At 45.1% G+C, this 15,914-nt stretch overlaps 1 protein-coding gene and 1 long non-coding RNA gene across 7 annotated transcripts in view; one reads left to right on the forward strand and one right to left on the reverse strand.

The window, feature by feature from the left end:
* The window catches only part of CHCHD6 (coiled-coil-helix-coiled-coil-helix domain containing 6), a 192,297-nt gene that overhangs the window by 56,832 nt on the left and 119,551 nt on the right, over positions 1-15,914 (reverse strand). For 4 of the 6 annotated variants that reach the window (XM_006120208.4, XM_075938795.1, XM_075938792.1 and 1 more), the window contains one exon: positions 635-742. The exons of the other annotated variants lie outside the window; for them this stretch is intronic. In XM_006120208.4, coding sequence (XP_006120270.1) covers positions 635-742 — 108 coding nt within the window. The remainder of the gene's footprint in view (positions 1-634; positions 743-15,914) is intronic. 6 annotated transcript variants of the gene reach the window in all.
* LOC112545319 (uncharacterized) lies at positions 1,487-10,858 on the forward strand. The gene is made up of 3 exons (XR_012906480.1): positions 1,487-1,595; positions 10,343-10,549; positions 10,752-10,858. It is a non-coding gene; the product is annotated as an uncharacterized LOC112545319 (long non-coding RNA).

Raw genomic sequence — 15,914 nt, forward strand, 5'->3', positions numbered from 1 at the left:
ATGAGAGGGAGCCAAGTGGGCACCCTCATAATCCACTGAGAATGATACCTCATTGTGGCCTCTGAAGTACCTTTTCCCTCAGTTTGAGCCTATTGGCTGTAGCTGACTTCTCTGAGAAAAGACAGCATTCTAGTCGTCCCCCCTCCCCCAAAGGGCTGCTACTGGTAAGATACAGTGTTCAACAAAAAGGGGTTAGATGTAGTGACACATTGGTGCTTTCTTTGGAAAGGTTCAAGGCTTATTCTGTTTTTAAAAAGGAAAAATATATATATTCGTTTAAAAAAATAAAAAATTTAAAAAATTTAAAAAAAGGTTGCTCAAGCTCCAGAGAAGACTAGGCTCTTAGACCTTGTTTAATATCTTGAATTATAATTCACATCAATGTTCCTAAAACTGATATAAAAGGTTTAGCTACAAATGCTGGGAGAAAGGACAGGAGAAAGGGTTACAAGGTCATGAGCCTGAACGATGCCCTGTGAAGAAAAATGAAACTTTGCAATATAAAAAGCTAAGTCAATAATCTATGCTTCCATCTGACAAGGTATATGTCAACAGGTGGAAAGAGGAACAGCTGAAACTAAAAATAAAATAACTCATTAGTTATGCCTCTCTCATTAAACTGGGGGAAACAAACCTTTGATTCTCTGCTGTCCAATGGGAAGGAAGGCTGTGTACACATGAAATCCAGGATTTCAGATCCTCCTCTCCCCCTCCCACTGAGTAAGCTAAATCAGGTCTTTGTCTGGAAAAAAAGGGAGAGGTTTTCTTAAATGAAACAAAGGGCATCTTTCTCTCTGCCATCCCTTGAGGTAAGCACGGACCCAGAGAGATCTTGCTGCATTTTAACACACTGAGAGTTACCAATTTCTATGTCTTTCTGTGTATTCCCTTTATTTAATAAATTGAATCTCATCAACTTATCCTTCTTCTATTATCACTGCTGACATCAATTTGATAATATTGGCTTGGCATGGGATTGTGCTATTATATGTCCTCCTGATATTTAATTTAAGAGAAACGTCTGCAGTGGGGTGAATATGTGAAGCAAGCTTTTTATTACTGGCAGCAGTAAGGACGCTGGGAGTGAATTAGACATTCATCTTAGTCAGGACCAATCTAGTGGCTCAGAAGAGGTTTACTCCTTAACCCTCACTTGGCTGTTCAGCAGTGGCAGGTAACTGCTGCTCCAGCCAACAGCTGCATTCATGTCTTGGCAAACTCATCTCTGTGTGAATATAAACCCAATGAAGAAGGGCAGAGTGCCCGGGAGGTTAAAGCAAGGTTCCTAAAGAGTTTCCACTATAAGTTCTGGGCTAGTAAAATAGTGCTTGTCAGAATGTTTGTCAATTAATAAAAAAGTAACACTTTCCCCTCCCCAACACATACTCTGAGACAACCAGCTATTACAGGGGTAGATTAAAGCAAGATCCTTGGAACCTAGGCCAGATGCAGGAACAAGACAGAGCAACACACCATGGAGAAGAGCCCGGCTGTTTGCTGGTGGAAGGCTGCCTGCTTTAGGAGGAAGATCATGGGATTGGGAGGTGGAGGTGTGGAGAGGAGAGCATGCTGCATCTAGAAAGAAGAGACTAAGGGTATGTCTAAACTATATCATTCTGTTGAAAGAGGGATGTAAATTAGGCAAATCGAAAGTGCAAATGAAGCGGGGATTTAAATATCCCATACTTCATTTGCATAATCGCATCACAGTGGTCTTTCGAAAAAGGGTATTTTGAAAGTGAAACCGCCGTCTAGACGCAGTTCTTTTGAAAAAACCACCACCCTAACTCCTAACAATATTCGCTGTTTTATCCTGCAGCTAAAAATACACCAGCAAAGTAAAGATCTAGCCTTGTCAATTTAGGATATTCAGTCCCATAGGGCAGTGCAGGAAAGCAATTTCTTGTCTGTTACTATATACAAGTAAACTAGTGGATTGTTACAGAGGTCCCAGACGTAGTGAAAAGATGCCACAGCATGTTGCATCTGGGGAACTGCGTTCAGACTGAACTGTATATTGCAATTACAAAGGAGTTTGTGGGGGAGGAGAGGCAGGACTCTAAACCTAGACATTTCCATGCATGTATTCAAGGAGGAGGCCAGGACTGAGATACCAAGGTGATGTGGGAGGTCAGGAATGAAGTGCATTGACAGAGCCGTAGGAGGGCATAGGGCATCAGGGCAACAGACAGAATTCTCTGGGCCCTGGGCAAGCAGTGGGGTGCTGACTCCAGGCATCTAGAAGGAGCAAGGCCAAAGGGCTGAAGGCTGCCTCCCCACAGCCAGCCCTTCAGTGCCACCTGTAGCACACAACCAGTGACTTGGGTTGCGATTTAAAGGGCCTGGAGTTCCACCCGCTGATGTTGTTACGGTAGCGGTGGCGGCAGCCAAGAGTCCTGGAGCCTTTTAAACCACTGGGCTCCATGGGAGCTGCCGCCTTTGCCTTTCCCCCATCCATCAGTGGGCCTGCAAAGCATAGATAGCTCAGAGTGTTGCAGGTCATAGGATATGTCTGCACACCATGAGCTGGGGTTTTGAATCCTGGCTTACATAGAAAAAAAATTATATAACTGAGATAGTATGGCAGTGGCACAGGCTAATTATACTGAGTACAAAACTGCCTGAACTTTGTCAGCACATGGCTGGACCAGGACCGACCCTATGGGGGTGCAGGTCTTGGAACAAATCAGTCTTTGTTTCCAGTCTGTCAAAAGGTGCTCCCTTCAACTCTGCCCAGACCGCACCCCCACTCCATCCTTTCCCCCCCAACATCTCACCCCCACCCTGCTTCTTCCCATTCAGTTCCATCCCTCCCCAAAGAGTGTTGCTTCCTTGTTCTTTCATTCCCCTCCTTGAACTTCCTGACACAGCAGCGATACAGCTGATCCACAGCAGGCACTGGGAGGGAGGGAAAGGTGCTGATCTGCAGGACCCTCCCGGGGTGAGGGGAGAGAATACACAGATAGAGGACTTCCCAATGGGTGCTGAGCACTTACCTTTAGTTGTCCATGGGTGTTCCTATAGCTGCTGCTGCCAGAGACTGAGCCCAAGCCCTGCATAACACACACATACTGAAGCACGGGGCCTAGAGCAGTTGCTCCGTTTCGCCATATCCATAGAACACGTCTGCTTGGCACAGTTAGTCCATGCCACCACTCACTGCTGCCTACACTACCTGGCTACACAACTATTTTTAGTGTGCTGTCTTGATGGGAGAAAGTGTTAGTACAACTAAAGGAGCTGGGAATAACATGGTGGGATGTTTTTGTGTCACAAAGCATGCTATATTTTAGTGTGTGCACTTTGGTGCAATGGTCAGATACTGTGGCATATTGTAGTATAATACTGCACATATACAAAAACCTAAGTGGCTAATTGACCTGGAAAACTGCATTCTCCCTTTGATAATATTGGGATGTCACAGGTGTCTTCTTTTTAAGATGTCAGAAAAGTAATTCTGGAGGAATATACTTAACAGGACAAAAAGATTTCTTCTTTTCTTCCTTGTCATTTACAGCCAAACATTAAACACACTTGAAGTATTTCATTTCTAAATAACAAACTCACTGCCACAAAGAAAATAGCTACGGAAACTAATTGGGAAGCTGTCAGCTTGTGATCAGGCAAAGAACTACAGGCAGTCCCCGGGTTACGTACAAGATAGGGACTGTAGGTTTGTTCTTAAGTTGAATCTGTACATAAGTCGGAACTGGCGTCCAGATTCAGCCGCTGCTGAAACTGAGCAGCGGCTGACTACAGGAAGCCCGAGGCAGAGTTGCTCTGCCCCGGGCTTCCTGGAATCAGCCGCTGGTCAGTTTCAACAGTGGCTGAATCTGGACGCCTGGGACAGAGCAGCTGGGGTGCTGCTGGGTTGGACCAACCCAGCAGCACCCCAGCTGCTCTGCCCCAGGCGTCCTGATTCAGCCGCTGCTGAAACTGACCAGCAGCGGCTGAATCAGGATGCCTGGGGCAGAGCAGCTGGGGTGCTGCCAGATTGGTCCAGTAGCACCGAGAGCGGCGCTGCGGGACCAACCGGCAGCGCCCCAGCTGCTCTACCACAGGCGTCCCGAGAAAAGCCTGGTCTGCTGGGGGGCGCTCTTGCTGCGCCCCCCCCAACAGACCAGGGAGACGCGGGCAGTGGGACCGCCCAGACGCACCGTGGTCCCGCTGCCCGGGTCCTCCGCGGCTTTGCTCCGTGTCTCCCTAGTCTGCTGGGGGAGCCCCCCCCCCAGCAGACCAGGGAGACGCGGAGCAGCTTTTCTCGCCCCGGAGGACATGGTCGGAGGTCCCGCCGCCCACGTCCTCCGGGGCGAGAAAAGCCCCGTTCGTAAGTACGGATCCGACATAAGTCGGATCCACGTAACCCGGGGACTGCCTGTACAATACAGGATGCTGCAATATCACAAATACAGTGCTATGACGTCATTGCTTCCTTTGGAATTCCCTGCCCCAGCAGGTCAGTTCAATAACATAGCTAGAATTCAAAAGGGGATGGCTATTTGGTGACTATTTAGTGGATGATCTAAATAGATTTCTTTAATCTTCTGTCTTCCATAATTCAATAATATTCCATTCCACTTTGTCACGGCTGTTCCCCACACCAGCACTTCGAGTGAAGAACTTGCAGGCTTGCAAAAGACTTTAAATTACCCTGCCAGTAATGGCTTCTGCTTAATACAACTTCCAAGGCAACAGATTCCCTGACTTTGGGTGGTATACTGCCACTACCCAAATGAGAACCCAGGAAGCTGCACTAGATCATTTCTTTCTGTGGGGTGTCCCCAAGCTGTTTAACTCTCCTCAGGAGAGAGACTGAAAACAAACTTAAAATTCCTAAGAGCTGACCTTTCAGTCTCAGGCAAACGCACAGAGAACCTCCTGCCTTCTGGGACATGGGAATTAGATCATAGTACTGTATTAAAAAGGTGATTTTATTAACAAAACAAAGAGAACATACTTGGTAAAGCATACTTGTTTGCTAGCTGTTACAGAGCAACTGAAATTGCTTCCCTGGGATTCCATTTAAAAGTTACAGTGTATCGGGTGAGGGGTATCTGGGCGCAGCACAGGGGAGTCCCACAAAGCAAAAATTAAGGGAAATAACCTGCTCATGTCTAACTAAACATTCTCGGTTTACTCACATATCTAAATGTTCCACTGTTTAGTCCTTCCTTAGGCATGAATATTCCTGGAAATTCCATGCCTTGCTACTGGCTTAACTCATCTCTCTCAGCTCTTGCTCTCCCACACACAAGACTGCAGCAGGCAGATCCTGCTTTTTCAAAAGCTCACACTCTTTTTGTTGGGTTGCCTGGTTCCCTACTGACACTTCCTGGAGACCCATTGTCTCTGGGTTTAACCCATAGGCTACATCTACACAGCTTCCCTCTTCTGCAAAAGCCTATGCAAAAAGCACCATTTACACAGCACCTTTTTGTGCAAAAAACCCTTCTTGTGCAAGAAAATGTTCTTCCAGAAAAAATGAAGAATGGCTCTTGCGAAAGAGGGGTGTTTTGCGCAAAAAGGCACTGTGTAGACGGTACCTTTTTGTGCAAAAACCTCTTGCACAAAAATGGCTCCTAATTAATTATGCAAATGAAGCGTGTCAATATGCTAATCCGCACTTCATTTGCACAGGCTTTTGCAGAAGAAGGAAGCTGTGTAGACGTAGCCTTACAGTCAATTTAGTTAACCGAATGGCTGGGATATCCAGAAAAGAGTAATACCCCTCTCATTCTTCACATCCCTGCTAAGATGAGTTAACCAAACGGTATGTGCTAGGAGCATAGACAGGAAGAAAATTTTTCTGCTCTTCTCTATTCAAGAACATTGTTCAATTGATGCGATTTCACCTTTTCCCAAAGCATCAGGATTGGACACTCCTGTGGACTGGTTACCAGAGTAGGCAGAACTAAGGCCCAATCTGCTATGACAAATACTAGATTATGTCATATAAAAGGACAAGGTGGACCAAAATAGAAAGAACCACCCTTGGGATTTCTCATCAGGATAATGCCATTCAACTCAGTGTTCTGGATAATTCCAGCTCAAACAACTAAATTCTGCCTCTTGGAATTTCCTGTGCTGTTTACAGTAGATACAGTAGCTGCTTTACCTCCAGTCAGCATGAACAGTTGTGCGGCACTGCAACTAAATAGTTGCTCCATTCTACCCCAGACAGAGCTGTATTTCAGTGGTGGGTGAAGCAATTACTATATTCTAGAGGCGCCTTGTGAGAGAGATTTGGGGCTAGGCGGGGTAGGGGGGGAAATGTGATGTGATTGAGATTTTTTTGACCTCCATCTGGCAAATTTGACCCAAGTTAATGTATGTTGCACACCACAACACTACCTTTCTAATGCGCTGTAGGGTGCTTGACACCTATAGTTCTGCCCCAGACCCTGCCCTCCTGCAACCCTTTCCCCTGCTCTCCCTGCCCCAGCACCTCCTGAATGCTGAGGAACAGCTGATCAAGAACAACTGATATCTGGTGGACAGGAGACACAGAGGGATGGGGAGGAGCTGGGGGCACCATTTTTTCCCCTCATCTGCACATATGGTATCCACCAAATGTTTGGGGAAATCCAACATGAAGCAATTGCACACTTTTTACATTGCACATGCACCAATACAGAAAAACAGTAAGAGGAGTTTCCATGCCCACCATTTTATAAACTTTAAACTCAACACTTATAAATGCCTCTCGAAAATCTGTTGTTTGCAGTGTCATTGTAGACATGTTAGTCCAAGGACATTAGAGACACAAGGTCAGTGAAGTGATATCTTTTACTGGTGGAAGAGACAAAAGTCTCTCTCACCAGCAGAAGTTGAGCCAATAAAAACTATAACCTCATCCACCTTGTCTTTCTGAATAAATGTGAAGATTTTTAAGTGGTTTGAAATTTGGTGTGTTTCGTGGGGCACAGGATAGTTAGTGATCCAAGAAGTACCTGACTTACAGGCCTTCCGTATACCAATTTCCTTCTGCTACCTTTTCTGCTAAACTCAGGCTATGTCTACACTACAATCAGACACTCATGCCATGCCTCTGTCAGCTTACTTGGGCTTACGTGGCTGTTTAATTGTGGTGTAGACCAGTGGTGCACAACCTTTTTTCAACCCCGACCCCCATATTTTATTGTACTCGTGTCACAACCCCCAAGGTAATTTGCGCCGCGCTGCACTTAGATCCGAGCAGCCGGGTCTTATGCCCACCACTATGGGGCCCCCCCAGGAACACATCCGCAACCCCCTTTGGGGTCGTGACCCATGGGTTGCGCACCACTGGTGTAGCCATTCTAGCCTGGGCTGCAGCCCAAGCTCTGGGACCACCCACCTCGCAGGGTCCTATAGCCAGGGCTACAGACTGAGCCTGGACATCTAACTGAACAGCCCCACAACTCAAATCAGTTGGCCTGGGTCAGCTATGGGTTTTTAACTGCACTGCACACATATATATGAACCAGACCTCTTGACGACTCTGAACTCATCCATCAATCAAGGTATCGAAGGATAAATTAATCACAAGTCCTCACCTAAGATAAAAGGAGTTTTGTACTTCTGGAATGTCTCCACAGCAAAAAAAGACGAGCAGGCGAGAGTCTCAGAGCCCATGTCAACTGACTCAAGCTAGGGGACTTGCCCTGCAGAGGTAAAAAGAGCAGTATAGATGCTTGGGCTGGAGCTCGGGGTCCAAGACTCTTCCCTCTTGTCAGGTTTCAAGCCAGGCTCCAGATCAAGCCCGAATGTCCACACTGCTATTTTTAATATCTAATAATATCATATTTAATATCCAATAATAGCACCTATGTTTAACATGACATTTCATAAATACCCTTGTGAGGCAGCTATTCTTCTCATTTCACAGATGATGAAACTGAAGCAGCAAGGTTAACTGACTTGTCCAAAGTTACAAACTCTGAGCTCAAGGCCAGAAATGATCATTTAATCTGACCTCCAGTATAATCACAGGCTAACACCACCACCCAGCACGAACATTACCTCTAATTTTTATATCCATGTATGGAATGAATTTTGTTACGTGCACCAATATGGAGGTGATGTGCGGCATGGATGGAGCTGAGGGGTTTGGGGTGCAGGACTAAGACAGGGCTAAGGTATAGGGTTGGGCCTGGGGTGCAGACTGCCCTGGAAGTAGGACCAGAGGATTCCCACCAGCCTTCTCCCTGCTGGCAGCAGCTCCAGAGCCAGTTGAGAGGCCTGCAGCAGCCCTGCATGCCTAAGCTTGCTCCTCTCTGGGCCTCTGTGGCTGCATGCCTGCACAATCATTTATAGCCTACTGTGCAGCTTAAAGGGAACTTAGCCCTGCACCCACATACTAAGGCCAACAACTGAAACGAGACAAGAATATTCCAGCCCACAGGATACTAAACTACATGACTCACACAGAGAATAGAAGAGACTGAGGTGCACCAACGCCTAAGGCCCTGCAATACAGATAATCCCAGCAAGTGACCCATAACCTATACTGCAGAGGAAGACAAAATACTTCCCAGGTCACTGCCAGTCTGGCCTGGGGGAAGATTCCTTCCTGAACCCACATTTGGTGATCCGTTAGAACAGGGGTGGGCAATAATTTAGGAATGAAAATTTTTTGAAGTGGTCATGGGCCGCCCCAGGGCCCTGGACAGAAGGGCGGAGCCTCAGGTGAAAGGGGGTCACTGCTCCCAGTCTCGCTGTTAGCACGTTGCCTGGGAGCCAGGGAAGCTAGAACTATTTCAACTGCTTCTATTTAAAGGGCTCGCGCATTCCCAGGGGCTGTTGCCTGACAGCCCCGGGGAAGGCATGAGTCCTTTAAATAGAAGCAGTTGAAAAGGTTCGTGCATCCCTGGCTCCCAGGAAATGGGGTAGCATGCTGCTGGGCACTGAGCCCTTTCAATTGCTTGCTAGGGTTGCCAGGTGTCCGGTTTTCAACTGGACAGTCCAGTATTTGAGCTTTCTGCCCAGGAAATAAATTGAGAATATACCGGACATATAGATGTCTGGTATTTGCTAATTAAATAAGTTTTATTATCATCATGAGTATCAGTATGTAGTTGCGTACTACCCGGCTGGTAGATCCATTCACACTGAGTGAGTGTGTCTACCAGCTAGGCAGTACGCAACTACACAGGTAGACAGGAGAGGGCCAGAGCTGGGATGGAATCCCCTGGGCCAGACTCACCTGTGCACCCTGCTGGGACCATGCGCAGGACAGGCAGCACCCCAGGATCTGCATGCACCTGGGCCAGCCCCACTCCCTGCTGGCTGGTTCCCCGCTCCCGCCCGCTCCTCCCGACCAGCCCTGCTTCCCGCCAGCTGATTCTCCTCAATCTCCCACGGGCAGCCCCGCTTTCCATGACCTCCTCCCGGCGGCTCTCCTCCCGGCCGGTTCCCTTCCTCCCCCATCTGAGATCAAGTGTGTCCGGTATTTTTTTTAAACCATCTGGTAACTCTAATTGCTTCTATTTAACGACCTTTTGCCTGCCAGTAATAGAAGCAGTTAAAAGGGCTCGCAGATCCCAGTGCTGCTAGCGCACTGCCAGGGAGCCAGGACACACGAGCCCTTTCAACTACTTCCATTTAAGGGCTCACACCTTTTCCACGGCGGCCAGGCAATGCATTACCTGACAAGCACAGGGAAAGCGCGAGCCCTTTAAACAGAAGCAGTTAAAAAGACTCACGTGCCTCTGGCTCCCAGGCAACACACTATGGGGCAGAGCCTAGAACTGCTGCGCGGGCCGGATCAAAGCCCTAAGCGGGCTGCATCTGGCCCACTGAGAAGCTTTTGTCCACCCTGAGTTAGATCCTGAGCATGAGAGCAAGAATCAGCCTGGTAAGCATGAGACACACAAAATACTTGGAGCCACCTCAGAGCCTAGGTCCCACCCTATCCAGTGTCCCATCTCCAGAGATGGCTCTCTCATATGTTGAGAAAGGAGACCACCTTCTTCCCCCCAGTACACTGCGTGGGGAGGGAAAGAGGATAAGGGAGAACAACCTTTCCTGACTCCTGCAGGTGACCAGCTAAAGCCTTGAAACAAGAGTTTTTAGGAACATAAAACACAAATCAGAAGGAATTTTAGGCATCACCACCATCAACCCTGCCATACAATTCCGTTCACAAATGTGTCCATCGCTTTCTTAAAATTAAGTAAGTGGTTTGCCCCCACTACTTCTATTAGGACCTTGTTTCAGCACCTCACTTCTCTTATGCTCTAGTTGTCAGCGTAAAAACCAGGGTCTAGAACTGACAGTTCCTGACTCCCATAATGTACTCAGTCCACTACACCATTGTACTACCCATGCTCTAACTTGCTTTCTTAATCTCATTAAACCCAAGCAATCACTCTCCATTTCGCCAATGAGTGCCCCAGAAGACTCCATTTGACACCTCAGTCTGTTCTGCTCGACAAAGTCAAAGTAACTTCAGTGGCTGACTGATATAATCTCGACAACAGTGAAAACTTGTGTTATCTGTTGAATACCAGTGCTCTCAAACTGCAAGAAAAAGATGACATGGCCCCATCCCACTGAGACTGCAAACTAGGTAACTATTCATCTATACTGGCATTTTGCGCGGCAGATGGCAAGTTGTATGGTAGAATAGAAAAGACTTTTTCACAGGCAATTCAAATGTATATTTGGACGTAAATTCTTTACTAGTGATGAATGTAGGATATTGACTTTGGAGGAACTCTGCCAGTTTTGAAGCGGAAAGGAAAATTACAGCCTGTTCTTTTTCTTGCCAGGAGATATTGAAGTTAACAGAACTGGATCTCATGCCTGCAAACACCACACACCATTTCATCCAAAGATGCCAAGTTACTAAGGTTGACAAGCAAAGATGAAGAGTCTAAAGTTAGCAGCAAAATGGCCTTTGGAAGCCATACAGGAATGAGTCAGAGCCTTATTGCTGGAAGGAGCTCTCTGAATCAGAAAAGGCATAAGGCAGAAAAACAATATAGCATGCAGTAACTGCATCTGAAACAAAACTTAGCCCTACAGGTGACCCAAACACGGATTTGGGAGGGAAAAAAGATAACATTTAAAAAGAGTTAACACCTCAGATCAGGAATGTGGTATGTACGGCTCATTGAATGCATGAATTACCAGCCCTAAGAACACAAAATGCTGTGATGGTCAATGCTACAGCGTTTAGGGGGTAACTGCCTACTAAGAAAATGCTAAATCTATGCCAATTTAAAAACTACAAAAGCAACCATCATTTATTGTACCTGCCAGACCTGAGCTATGCAAGAGAGGAGTTTGTGACATTCTCACAATGCTAAAGAGATGCTTTCTTGCATCTCCGCCATACTTTTAGATTGCAGTCCATGTGGATGAAAGGTGCCTAAGCACTATAGCAGCTTCCTACAGTATATTTTCACCTACCATTAAAATACAGGCATTTCTGGGGTGGGCATGACAACTAACAGCCACACTAGATATTACATACACTACAATAGTTCATAGTACTGAAGCAGGAGGGAACATTTACAGAGACAGAATTAAGTTACCCAAATTAGAATTTAGGTGGGACACTGGAGCTAACCACCTCGCTTAAAGACCTCAAGGCAGTTTCTGCAATCTAAGCTTTAGGATTACACCTCATGCATAATGTGATGCCTTCAGCTCCACAGCATTACACTATGTTGTGTGTTTTATTCACTATTGAAACCACCACCATTCACCCATCCTTTTACACACTGGAAACACTGCTGTTTCAGGAGAGACACAAAGCTTTGAACTGAAGTCTTGGCAAGCAATGCAATCTCAACAAAGCATTTAAAGAACACAAGAAATTCCAATGGAAAACAGCTTAAGTCAACATAGTTTTCAATTAATAGAAAACCATATGCTTTCAAACTGGCATCAAAAGTCTCTCATACAAGTTAACATGACGTGCACCATCTCCAGGGTGACTGCCTCCAGCTATTAATGATAGTCAGTGAGCCCTAGTACATAACCAATTACTGCTGAAAAGTTCTCTCCAAAAGCCCTATGGACCTTATCCCTATGATCCATTCTGGAGTCAGTAAGGTCTCCTGAGTGCTGCATTTTTGCCAAATTAGACATGGGCCTAAAGAGTTGGATACAAAGTAGATGTGCATTGTCCCATCATACAATGAAGACCCTCCAGAGTTCAGCCTCAGGACACAGGGAAGAAGCAGAAGGTAAAGATGGGAAGCGTGAACTAAATTCCAGCAAGCCTAGGCATACTGTGATTAGGCTGGGGATCTACTGATGGTGAGATTTCATAGTTAATGGAATTATGCAGAAAGCTACTGGTAGTACCACTGTTTACATGAAAATCTATTTTAGCTGAAGAACTTTGATCATCCATAAAATGCTCCCTAGAGGATGATGCTATAAAATGATCTCTTGCGCTCTACAAGAAAAAGAAGGGTGCAGTCAATAACATCATTCAGCTTGGACACTGATCTTTGGGGAGACAGTTCACCATGTTGGAGGCTTGTATAGCTATGGCATGACTTTCACTTCCTCAGGAGGAGAAGATTCAGTGCACATTGAAATATACAACCTTTGACCTTCAGGACGTCTATCTGTATCCTCAGTATCTCTCATATTCTCCAATCACCCCATGAGGATAATTTAACACTCCATAATAAATAGAAGCATCTCACACACACACCCCATATAATTCAGAAGCATGAATACAATTACTGTTCAAAATAGCAACACTGCCCTTGAAATCAGTTGTTAGTGAATTAATGACCACATTGTTAGGAGTGTTGCCTCAGCTTTGCCTTGGGCTGCTAATTAGCAAACAAGTCATTAATTCACTGGTTACAAGTGGCTTCTGAGGCATTATTGCTTCTGATATCTTTAATTCACCACTTTTTTGAAAGGTTTCTCAAGATTACCTGAACCTCATACACCCTGCACCATCACCATCATACGAAAAGATAGCTACAGGATGAGCCTCTCTGGTTCAGGACTCACTGATCCAGCAACAACCATGGTCCTGCCAGAGCCCGGAGTCAATCAGCAGGGGGGCTGGAATTGGCCTCTCCTGGTCAGGAAAATGCCGTGGTTCAGGGCCAGTTGGGTCCCGAGGATACTGAACCAAGGAGGTCCAAACTGTACAAGCATCCAATGCTGGCCAACATAAGGTCACTAATCAATATGCAGGATACTTTTCCTCAGAAGCAGGAAAAGGCTTACAAAGTCACTGGTATGGAGTCAAGTAGAAAAACTACACGCAGGTGCGTCTCAAATATTGTGCAACTGAAAAGGTCTTGCTTCATGTTGCTTCCCCATTGCATGATCCCTAAAAAACCATGTCAATGCCCTGAGTTCATTTTCACGTTTATTCTTTATGATGAAGTTTGTGTCTCGCAGTAAACATGAGCTGCCAGCGAGCAGTGTTTAACAGGTTTTAGATTATATTAACTATGTTTTTATTTGAAGGGGGTACATATTACTGCTGCTGAAAGTGATGAGAATCAGCTCTGTCAATGCACCTTAGTCTGTCTATACGCCTCAAGATTTTATGCTGTCACCCATCACCATAGTATGAGCACCTTTCATGTGAAATCAATAGTAATAGTAAAGCCCTTAGTGAATTCCACAGAGTCTGTCATTTCTTCCTCTGCTAGTCCAGTCCCAACCCCCGCTTCTCCATTGCTTTACTACTACAACTACTACTGCATTTGTGAGAAGAGACAGTCAATTTTGCACTAGTTTTGCAACAGTGACAAACCTGTATAGTTTTCTGGTATCTCAATTCAGTATGTGGGATATCACATCATGCTTTCTTCATTTATTTGGGATGATGAGTGAAAACAAGAGTATGAATTGGGATCTCATTAAATTAACTGGGCCACAGAAGGAGATAATTTTGTTTTGACATAAGCAATCCATAAGAATTGCAGAAACTCACTTTATCTAAACTGCCATGTTTTCTATCTGATAACATTTCCTGGTGGCAGTGACTGTTTGAGACTTTAAGAAACACTCTGAGGAAGGGTAAAAGGAGACAACTGGAACACTTGTGCAGTGCCAGCACACCCCGTGCAACCCTCGTTTTAATACTCCTCCCTCTCAGGACAGAAAATTTACAAATGGTGTGAGTGCAAGACCTTGAAATCAACGTATAGGAAAAAAGTTTAACAATGGTCCTCTTGAAACTATTGAAAATGAGTAAGTGCTAGTATAAATGGGGCAAACCACCCTCAGCTCCATTTAAGAAAGGTTAATTAACATTTATTTCTATAAAGACTGGCTCACACTTTCTGAAATGGCATTAAAGCCAGTACTGCCCCATCTACTCTCACACTTGCACCATTTTACATATCACTTTGGGAGAACATATTCCTCAAGGCCAGACTCAGCAATACTTCAACTTCAGTGGATACACAAAACATCAGTGCAGTGAAGGCCAGGCTGTCATGGAATCCCTATATATGAAATATCTATGGGACACAATCACTGACAGTAGGGCTGGGATCAAACAGCATAAATAGAGTTAGATGGAGGAGAGGCGAGCCAGACCCTTTCTCTGAGAGCGGGGGGGAAACAATCTTGCTCTTACCTCAACACAAAGCAAATATGACCTCCAAGGGGTAGTCGGTGTTGTGTCTCTGAAAGTTACTATCTCCCTATTGCTTAGGCCCCTAATTTCAACAGTGTATGGACCTATTGGTCTAATAATAGGAGAAATACCACAGCCATTGTGCTTGAAGCCAATGATGTCCCTGCCTCTTTCCCTTGTGCTTCCTACTGCCCACTTAATGTTTTCTTTCAGAGGCAAGGTTCAAGTAAAGCGGTTAGGAACAGATGAGTATTTAGTTCTCTAAGAGTAGAAATATACAGGACTAGTTAAAATTGTCCCATGTCAAACTTTAAGAATTCATGACCCAACAAAGAACCACCATGTATGATCTTTCTCATCTTCACAATCTCTACAGAAACCAATCAAAAAGCTGGTAATTCCTCTGGGATTTGCTCACGGTTGCCACTTTCAGTGAAGGTCTATTGCTGCTATAAATCTGTTATGAAATTTAATAAGACCCTCATTTTCAGGGGATTGAGCTCAGAATAATTTGCTGTTCCAAGTTTACAGTCTGTCCAGAAGCTTTTTATCCCATGACTGTGCCAAATCTGTGCAGTTCTACTTTCCATACAAAGCCCAAGAGGATAGTTACCACTTGTCAGTTTGTCTAACATAATCACCTTAAATACTCATGGCCATTAAGTTTAAAGATTGTAGAATCATTAAATGAACTCTTAGATAGAAGGTCCCATGTGGAGTAAATGTTGATGGCAGCCTTTCCATTGGAAAGTTGCCTTGGTTTCAAAGCTGATCTCTATTGGGATGACAAAATAGGAGCATTCTTTAAATGCTCATTGATAACACTGCATGACATATTCAGTCCTCTCAGACTAGTGAGCTAAGCAATAGGGCTCTTGGTAAGCAGCTTCAGAGAGAGTTCAGCAGACCATAAGGCGATCTCAGAGGGAAATTATTCAGCTCCAGAACAATTTTATCTCTTAACAACTTTCTAATCCCCCTACCCCACTCTGCAGCTTTACCTTTTAAAGAATGCCACGTGCCCACACCCAACCATGCCAATCCCTGCTTCCAAATTTAAAAAATAATAATAAAAATAAGATAAGGTCAAACTCAACAAAAGAAAGTAAATGAAATTAAAAAACCCCAGCACTTTGAGGATAAATCTTGAGTGCCTGCACTAAGCCGTAACCTCTTCACTGATTTTTTCCCCCTTTAACAGATTCAGGAGCTGTAATAACATTTAATCCTCAGAAGCTAATCTAAATGTAACACTCAAAAGAAGACAAAGACAACGCAAGAGGAAAAAAAAATTTGGCCACTGCCTTTTGGGAGTCTTGCTTTATCCCAGGAGCGAGCGCATTAATAGAGCTTGGAA

Source organism: Pelodiscus sinensis, chromosome 11 (genome assembly GCF_049634645.1).
Source record: "Pelodiscus sinensis isolate JC-2024 chromosome 11, ASM4963464v1, whole genome shotgun sequence".
NCBI classification, from domain to species: Eukaryota; Metazoa; Chordata; order Testudines; family Trionychidae; genus Pelodiscus; species Pelodiscus sinensis.